General features: G+C 45.4%; 1 protein-coding gene across 1 annotated transcript in view; it reads right to left on the reverse strand.

Moving 5' to 3' along the window:
- The window catches only part of MARCHF11 (membrane associated ring-CH-type finger 11), a 125,601-nt gene extending 120,126 nt beyond the window's left edge, over positions 1–5,475 (reverse strand). The window contains exons 1-2 of the mRNA XM_060145993.1: positions 4,960–5,475; positions 3,650–3,805 (exon numbers count right to left, since the gene is read on the reverse strand). Coding sequence (XP_060001976.1) covers positions 3,650–3,805; positions 4,960–5,475 — 672 coding nt within the window. The remainder of the gene's footprint in view (positions 1–3,649; positions 3,806–4,959) is intronic.
- Between the last annotated feature and the right edge of the window lie 3,721 nt (positions 5,476–9,196).

The raw sequence follows: 9,196 nt of genomic DNA on the forward strand, positions 1-9,196 counted from the left end.
TACAGTAATTAAGGTTTAAATATATTGTAGAGGATACATCAGTTTTCTATTGGGTCGTGTTTAAGCATTAAACATGATTAAACAGATTAATCATCACTAAAATCTCACAAAATGGGGAGATTTAGACCCAAATTCTCATTGAGATTAGAATTCTGTGTCTAAAACTAAGGTTTTAGACACAGTGCAACATGGTTTCCTCACACACACCTGCTTCCTAGTTAGCTCTTCTTCTCCTTCTCTGTCCCCATGTCCCTCTGAGCACCCAGAGGTACGTCATGGCAATAATCACTTCTGAAAGTGGTTTAGTATATGCATCAAGCACCACTGATGAAGTCAAACTCCCATACATTTTTTTAACCTTCTTGATTTCTGAGCCCTGGGAGGGAAGTGATGGTGATGCCTGTTGACTGACCTGGACCTGATGAGGACCAAATGTAAAGATCAGAGTAGGTAGAGAGTGCCATTTTAGAAGCTATCTCCTATTGTGGATTAAAGAGGTCCACTCCCTTTAAAGAAGGGCAGACTCCAGCGGTGGAGTCTATTTTTCCTTCTCTTTAATCTGGTTGATCCTGTGACTTGCTTCAATCAAGGGAGTGCAGCAGACATAAAGGCATGTCACTTCCAAGGCTGGGCCTTAAGAGATCTGCAACTTCCTCTTTTATGCTCCTGGAACCCAATCATCACGGTTGTGAGCTATCCAAATCACATGGAAAGAGAAGTGAGTAACCAGCTGACAGCCCCAACTGAGCTTCCAACCAACAGCCAGCACAAACAGCAAGTCAAATGAGTGAGCCACCTTGCATGTTCCCATCCAGTCAAAACTCTGAATGATGCCGCATGTGGACAGCAACCTCCCAATTGATCTCAGTCAACCCGCAGACTCCTAAGAGATAATACATGATGGTTGTTGTTTAAACCACTAAGTATATGAGGTAGTTTGACTATACAGCAATAGATAGTCAAAGCCTTTCTAGACCCTCAAAGAGACTCAGGCTGAAACCAGTTCCTGCTTGACTTAGCATAACACAGGATTAGTCGTGGTGGACCCAGACACATCAGGATGGCTACAAGGAAGTTGAAAAAACACTTTCCAGTGGGGGCACAGTGGCTAAGACCATGAACCTCGGAGCCAGACTGTTTGAATCCTGGCTTTGCCTTTTACTAGATATGCACCTAGTAGAGGTTATTTAACTATTCTGTGCCTCAGTTTGCCTCCATATAAAATAGAGATAATAATATTCTCTACCTCATAGGTTTATTTTGAAGACTAAATATCAGTATCACTATGTGTAAAGCACTTAGAACAGTGCCTGGCACAAAGTAAGTGTTCGGTAAATGTTTATTATTCTCTTGAACGTCCAAGGAACCACCCACTCACAGCTCTGGGAGGGCTCTATACTTAGAACAAAGGGATATGGAAAGTGAAGGGGAGGGTCATAACATGGTTCCTGTTTGATCCTGTGCCATGAGGAAACGGATCTCTGCCATGCCATAAAAGCACGAATATGATAAATGCTAAATCTGATTAGCCTCACACCAGCAAGGGAGAAACCCAAAAATCAGAGTAAATGCTCAGTTTCTGGGTCATCAGTAATAGAAATGTCAGACAATCAGTCACATTTTATCTGAGAATAAACTACTCCTAGGTATAATAATCCACACTTTGGATTTTATAACTGATTTCTGTTCATTAAGTGTCCTGAGCTTTATAAACGTATAATGCAGTCCTGGTAAGTTATGTTCTCAGGCATGATCTGAACTACCATCATCATACTCATATCAGTTTTGTTTCTAAATATTATTTTGCAGTTCACTGCAACAAACAGATCAGGCTACCGATTACAGCAGTTTTTGCATATGTCATAATAAAATTAATCTTAAATGTATTAGTAATACCAGGTTAGTTTTTGGCTTTTGGTTGCTTTTTGTTTTCTTTTGATTTTTTGGTCATATCATATACACACTTCGGGAACTGTTTTTGTTAAAATGATTATTGATTTTTTTAAATGAAGCAAAATACAGTAATAACTCATTTTGCTATAGGATTAGAATTAGTAACTAGTATTTTTTGCCCCAACCCTTTGTCTCTTCTCTATTTTAAAATTATATCAAGGACCTATTTATATTTACTTCAGAAGTAACCAGCCCAAGTGAATTAATATATTGTGGCCATAAGTTAAAGTTTTTGAAATATTTAGCAATCTTGAACATCTGACCATAGCACTTCTCATGGGACTTTTCACTGGAGCCTCAAAGCTCTCCATTTCTCATCTCCACATACTCTATTCATAAAATTATTGCAGATTCAATTATACTACTCATATTCTGGTATTTGGACATGTCTCCCTCTGTTTTTCAAGAGAACTATGATGGATCAATAAATTGATACCAAGTAGTTCAATCAATTAGCAGTTCTGAGAAAATATGTCAGGTTTGTGCCTATCTTCACCATGATAACATCATTCATCCACATTAGTTATTCATCTTCTTTCCAAATTATTTATAAGCCTGAGATCAGCTTGAGAAAATTCATACTTTCATTTCATACCTGCTAGTCATGCCTTAAATGGTGACTATCAGAGATGCAAATTAATTGCAACTATATGAAGGATGCACAAACTAAAAACTATGAAATTTAAATTATTAATTCAGCATCCAGATTCCTTCTGCAATCACTAACAATTTCACCTGTTTTATTGCTCAATGCAAACTAAATTTGGTAATTTAAATAGAAATAGAGAACACTAGACCTTATCACTGTTTCCCTCCTAACTTTAAGTCCCTCTTCCTTTTCCTTCCATTATCTCCTTCGTCTCTGTGTTTTGAACCTACTCTTTTATGTCTGCTGAACTTCAGTCCCATGTCATTGTCAGATCTCATCAACTACACACTATTCTGCTTTAATCTAAGATGTCATTCTTAATATTATTTTACATCCCACCAGTCTATTCCAAGAACCTGAATCCGTTCCACTATACCAAAAAAAACCAAAAGCCTATTTTTCCATGGGCTTTTGTCGGGTTATGGGCATTATGTTATTATGTGATTATGCACTAAAAGTTTTAAGAATATATACAATTTCGGTAGTATTATTGAGAGTAACTTTGGGAATACTTCTGCATCCACTATGTAGCTGAACAGAGCAATGAATGAAAGTAGGCAAAATGTAACTGTGAAAAAAACTCATATGAAAAAGAAAGCTTGGTTAAGTAAAAAGACTGTTCAGATTAGAACTAATAGGTTCAACCAAAGTTTTCAGACTAGTAAAGTTTTGCTTTACGTGCATCTATTTTCTGTAAATGGAGCCCGTTTAGAGTTTCAATGCTTAAATTAACAAAATAATTTGTGTAACGTTTCTAATGAATAAAATTGAGTTAATTGAGTGTAAGACATTTGTACCAACTTGCCCTTTTAGAAACAAGGATGGGTATAATTTCATCAATAAACAACAAATAAAGGAGAACATTTGAATAAAAATGGCTTTTGAGTTTCTCAGATAAAAATGTCACAGATTTCTCAAAGCACATCTCTACAAATTCTAAATCTTGGTTTTAGTGTGATTTGCATAAAATGTCTTAAGTAGCATATGCAAATATTCTCGTGTCTAGCAACATTATTTCAGGGGGAAAAAAATGTCACAAATGTCTACCTGGCAAGGTTGCTTCATTTTAATGGCTATGACATGGTATCTGTAACAGCAGAGTTCACAGGTCCAGGAACCCCTCTCACTGATCCACTTCAGCAAGCAAAGCTGATGTGTATACCGAACGGACCCGTCACATCGGCAGGGGTTTAACAGCTCCCCCTGGAAAGAAAACAACTCAGTATGAATATATATTGTGTCTCTATTTTAAAAATCCAACAGTTGCTTTCTTTTCTTTCAAAGCCATTTACCCAGAAGGATACAAGCATCAAACTCTATCCTAGAAAATGAAATTAAATGTTCATACCTCTGGTGGGAATGCAACTAAAGTCTTAAAACTATTTCAAAGATATTACTTAGAGTTATGACATAAATGTTCTACCAACATACGAAATATCTGCAGGATACAGCTCCCAATACCCTAGGGGAAAAGCTGTACTATTAAATCTCTTTAATAACTTTTAAGTGGACGGTCAGATGCAATTCCTCTGCAGTTTTTCTTAATCATTGCTAAAGAAGAAATGCATGCCATCCCAGAAAGTAGCTTGCAATAGCATTATGCTTTTATTTTTTCTAACTGTGGCATCATAAATATTGACTTAGGGGACTATATTCCTGAAAGCCTTCATATTCTTACGCAATTTCCTTACTTTGAAAAATATTAAACCTAATGTTTTCTCAGACCACACATTTTGTAAGAGAGATGTATTATCCCTGTTGTCTTTGTGATTACTCGCATGTAAGTTTGCATGCACCTCTAATGGAGTTTATAATTTTAGAATTGTGTTTCTTTCTTTCACAAGGTCAAAGTAGTTTTAGTTCTCTTATGAAAACTCTAACATGCTTTTCACCTCAGTGATATTGAGTCACCAAAATGGGCAATAAGGAAAGACCCTGCCTTTTTGGTTTTGACATGACTCACCCCCTGTTTGTCCTCTAAGACTATCTGCCTCACGATACACCTGTAGAAAAGGAATACAGGTTTGTCTCTATGTATAAACCAGACCCATCAAGGAATTCACACAAGAGATACTTATGGCATTAACACTAAAACACCTGAGGAATGTGTAACTGCAAAACCAGGTAGAAAAAATCAAGCGTAGCCCAAAGCAAACACTATTCGCCACCGGGACAATTGTATCTGCTTTCACAGGAAAGGAAAAGGGAACGCGCAGGAGCTGCCAGGCAACCGCTCAGCCCAGGAACCCAGAGGCGGGCGCTGTCCGTGGTGCTGACAGGGCGCCGTCGAGAGCGGGAGCCAGCCCAGCCCTGCCGGACCCCACAGCAAGCTGCGCCCGGGGCCCGTCGGGCCTTACCTGCTCGGCGCCCTGGAAGCAGATCTTGCAGATGGGCTGGTGGTGCTGGTGCTGGTGCCCGGAGCGCCGGTCGCCGCCGCCGCTGCTGCTGCTGCGGCTGCTGCATACCGAGCGCGTCTCGGGCCGGTCGCTGGAGCCCCGCCGCTCTCCCTCCCCACCCGCGCGGACCTCCGGCTCCCCGGGGCCCTCCTTCCCCGCCGCCGCCTCCGGGACCGTCGTCTCCGGAAGGCGCCTCGGACCTGCCCCGGAGTCGCCTGCCGCGGCCACCTCCTGCCCTGCCGGCGGCAGCTCCTCCGCGCCGCTGCGCCGCGGGACCACCTCCGCTGGCGACTCGTCTGGCCCCGCGGGGCGCTCGGGAGACGCGGGCGGCGCGGGCAGCGGTGGCAGGTAGCGCGGGGGCGCGGGGACCGAGGCTGGCTCTCCTGGCGACGGCGGCGGAGGCGACGGGGGCGGCTCGGCGTCCCCGCTCTCCTCCCCGCGGCGCCGACTGCCGCTGGGGCCGCCCTCAAAGCTCATGGTGGTGGGGCCACCGCCGCCGCCCTCCTGCCAGCCCGGCTAGCGCCCCCGGCTCGGGCTGCAGGCGAAGGGAGAAAGGAGGGGGGAGGAAGAAAGGAGGGAGGAAAGCGGGGCGGGAGGAGGGTGGGGACGGAGCCTGGGGCGCCAGGGGCCGAGGGGCGGGACGGGGAGGGGACGCAGAGGGCCCGGCTGCGACGGCGGCGGCTGCTCCGCGGAACCGCGGGCTCGGCTCTGATGGAGGCGGTGCCGAATTCCGCGGCGCGTGAGAGCCGGGCCGCTGGGGGGCGGGGGGGGGGGCGACGGCGGGGGCCGGGGAAACCCGGGGAGGGGGGAGGAGCGGCGCAGCAGAGGGGATGGGCCGGGGGGAGGTATTTGGAGGGAACTGGAGCGGGGCGGTAGGTGTGGAGGAGCGGAGGGTCGTTCCCGGGAATGGGGATGTGGAGGGCCGGGTGCGAACCCCGGGGGAGATGCGGAGACCGCGGGCCGGCATTGGGGGCGTGGGGGAAATCCCTCAGCCGCCTCCGCCGACCCCGCCCCAGGGCCGCTCACGTGTGTTCCGGGGCGGATTACCCCTCCCCAAGCAGCGCGGCGCTGCAGCTCTTGTGAGCGGGGGCGGGGGGGACGGGTGGAGGAGAGGGGGAAGGGTCGGAGGCCACGGGTCCAGAAGCCGTTACTGGATGGGCGAGTGGGATTCTGCGGCGCGGGGCTGGAAGGGGCCGGGATGATCGAACGCGAGACTCGCGAGGGCAGAGGGGGTCGCGAGACTGACGCCGCGGGCGCGCCTGAGCCGGCTAAGCAGGGGTCGAGGGGAAGGTCGCGTGGGCCCCGAGGACTAACGGACGCTCCCAGGAGACCGCTTCCAGCCCTGTGCGCCCTCTCCCTCAAAGGTACTCTCACCGACCTTCCAGAGCCCCCAAAACAGACGCCTCTGGAACCTGCATCCTCCCTCTGCCCTCCTCGCCCTCTCCCTCCTGCAGGGGGTATCTGGGTTTATTTGAAACCGTTCTGGTGACTTTGTAAATATCGTTTCCTGCAGTGGTTGCTCCTAGTGAACCCTGGTGCCACGTTCTGTGGCGGGCGTGCTCTTCCACCCTTGCGGTAGGAGAAAGGACTCAAAGGACACCTCTCGTGCAGAAGTTGCTGCAACCGCGGATTTCGGTTGTATGCACCCCGAAGCCAGCTGGTTTCTCTATAGTTAACTCCACTCCGCAAAACCTCTCTGGGACTTATCTTCCGGCAGGGCAACAGTGCCCTCAATTCTTTTCTGAAAATAAACTACCTTACCTGCAGGAAAGTAGACGAAAACAGTGCACAGGCAGTAGTTTCTAAATTCGAACAGTGTAAACGCATAAAGCAATAGATTTATATATAGTGCAATGTGTCTAGTCAAAGCCTTGGTGATTTTCACTAGTGTAACCCTTTGATGTCTTTGACGCAACCGACTTGCTCTTACGGCAGTCATTTTTGGCTGCATAGAGCCGGGATCAGATAGGCAAAGTAACTTGTTCAAGGTCACAGAACTGTTAACGAAGAACTTTTGAGCTCCCTGACTCCAGATTTTCCGGCTCAAACACTGAATGATTTTTTTTCCCTCAGTTCTCCTGCCTCCTAAAACAATATGTAATACATGGTGCGTTTGGTGGCACTGACTCCCATTAATAGTTAGATGGGTTTTTTGGGGGGGGGGGTTTGTTTTTTTCTTTTGCGTTACACGGGCCTGTCAGTGTTGTGGCCTCACCCGTTGCGGAGCACAGGCTCCGGACGCGCAGGTCCAGCGGCCTTGGCTCACGGGCCCAGCCGCTCCGCAGCATGTGGGATCTTCCCGGACCGGGGCACGAACCTGCGTCCCCTACATCGGCAGGCAGACTCTCAACCACTGCGCCACCAGGGGAGCCCTAGTTAGTTGTTCTTAAATGGTTAAGATAAACTACCAGCTTAAGTTAATTTTTCCAGTATACATTTTGGCAGTAAGAAGTATATTTGGTTTAAAAAAAAAAAAGTCCAGCTCTTTTGACAGAAATTGGTCTGGTTGGAAAGCAGAGAAGGAGGTAGTAAAAAAAGTCAAGAATGCTTTGTTACAAATGGTCCCAGATGAAATAGTTCCCAGAAATGTCCTCTAACACTTAGCACCCTCAGACTGACTTAGTTTTGGTGGCGAAATGGCAAGCAGCAAGCACATTTTGTTAGAAATCATAATCCCTGAACGTCCTAGGAACTTATCACACTGAAGAAATGTGGTTGTAGATAATGCTTTCATTCTCAGTCTTCACCTGTCAAAATGACATTGCGCAAGATTGTGTATTGCCACAGTCATAAGATAATCCTAAACCTTGATTCTAAATTCTTGAATTAAATGGAGTCTAAATTCAATTTATGACTAATACATTTCTACCAAGTATGATAAAGTACCTTATTATTTGAAGGACAGCATAAAAGCTGTGGGTTCTGGATAAACAATGCACAGTGACTCAGGCAGCAAAGTAACATGGATGGAAGAGGAGAAGGCCACAATGCTAGATGTATCCTCTCAGTTGATTGTTGGAAAATAACTCCGGTAAGAGAAGATTAACCTTCCTTGATATGGTGAGTAGCCACATAAAAACATTATTTCCTAGCGTCTGTGACCTCCAAAGCTGACCTCTCCATGAAAAAGGGAAACTTGTTCATGATCTTCAGTTAACTCAGTGAGTCTTCAACGGATCAAGGAAAAATACCTTTGTAACTTTGATTGCATCCTCTGCCATAAAAATATAGAACAATGGGGAACACAAAAAGGATGAACCACTCTCAGCTGCTGGGACCCAAGTAGAAGAGCTGCTAGAGAGACACAGACATCGCATAAAGAACAACAGGGCACCCACAGCTGCTGACAGCCATCCAATAGCCAACATGGCTCCACCAACTAAAAAATGGATGAAGGGAGAGGCAATTCTATCAATCTGAGCAAATAGTGAAAGGCACATCCAACCTGCTTCAACCTATATAAATGAAGAGAGAGATATAAATACAACAAATGCTTGAAAAGTCTCCATTCTCATGTTTCTCCCTACCCACGCACCCATACATGCAGAGAGTTAAATATACCCTTTACCAAAAGAGGTCTTTCATTATGAACATGCAAACTCTTTAGACACCAGGAATCTCTTGAGTTGAATCCAAGGATGGAGGGGAGGTGGGAGGGTCCCAGGCAAGTATGTCCCAAAAATTTCTTTGGTGATATTAATGGATATCTGTAGGATATTCTCCTTGAACTTCCCAAGTGACCATGTCCTGAAGGTGTCCCCTGAAGTCACCTCAGGGATATTAGGTAGAAAAGAGTCCAGGCTACACTAGGTCAGAGTTGTTTCAGAATGACTTTGAAGCTATATTAGTTGTGATGACCTTGATGTGTCCTCCAATAGGAGAGTTAGCCTGAAGAGCTCTTTAAAATTGCCTTTCAGATGAAACTAGAGATTATCATGCTAAGTGAAGTATGTCAGACAGAGACAAATATTATATGACATCACTTACATGTGGAATCTTAAAAAAAAAGATACAAATGAGTTTATTTCCAAAGCAGAAATAGACTCACAGACCTAGAAAGCAAACTTACGGTTACCAAAAGGAAAGGGGGGGGGTAGGAAAGGGTAAATTAGGAGTTTAGGATTAACAGATACAAAGTACTATATATAAAATAGATAAACAACAAGAACCTACTGTATAGCACAGGGAACTATATTCA

The sequence above is a fragment of the Lagenorhynchus albirostris genome, chromosome 3 (genome assembly GCF_949774975.1).
Source record: "Lagenorhynchus albirostris chromosome 3, mLagAlb1.1, whole genome shotgun sequence".
In the NCBI taxonomy this organism is placed as follows: domain Eukaryota; kingdom Metazoa; phylum Chordata; class Mammalia; order Artiodactyla; family Delphinidae; genus Lagenorhynchus; species Lagenorhynchus albirostris.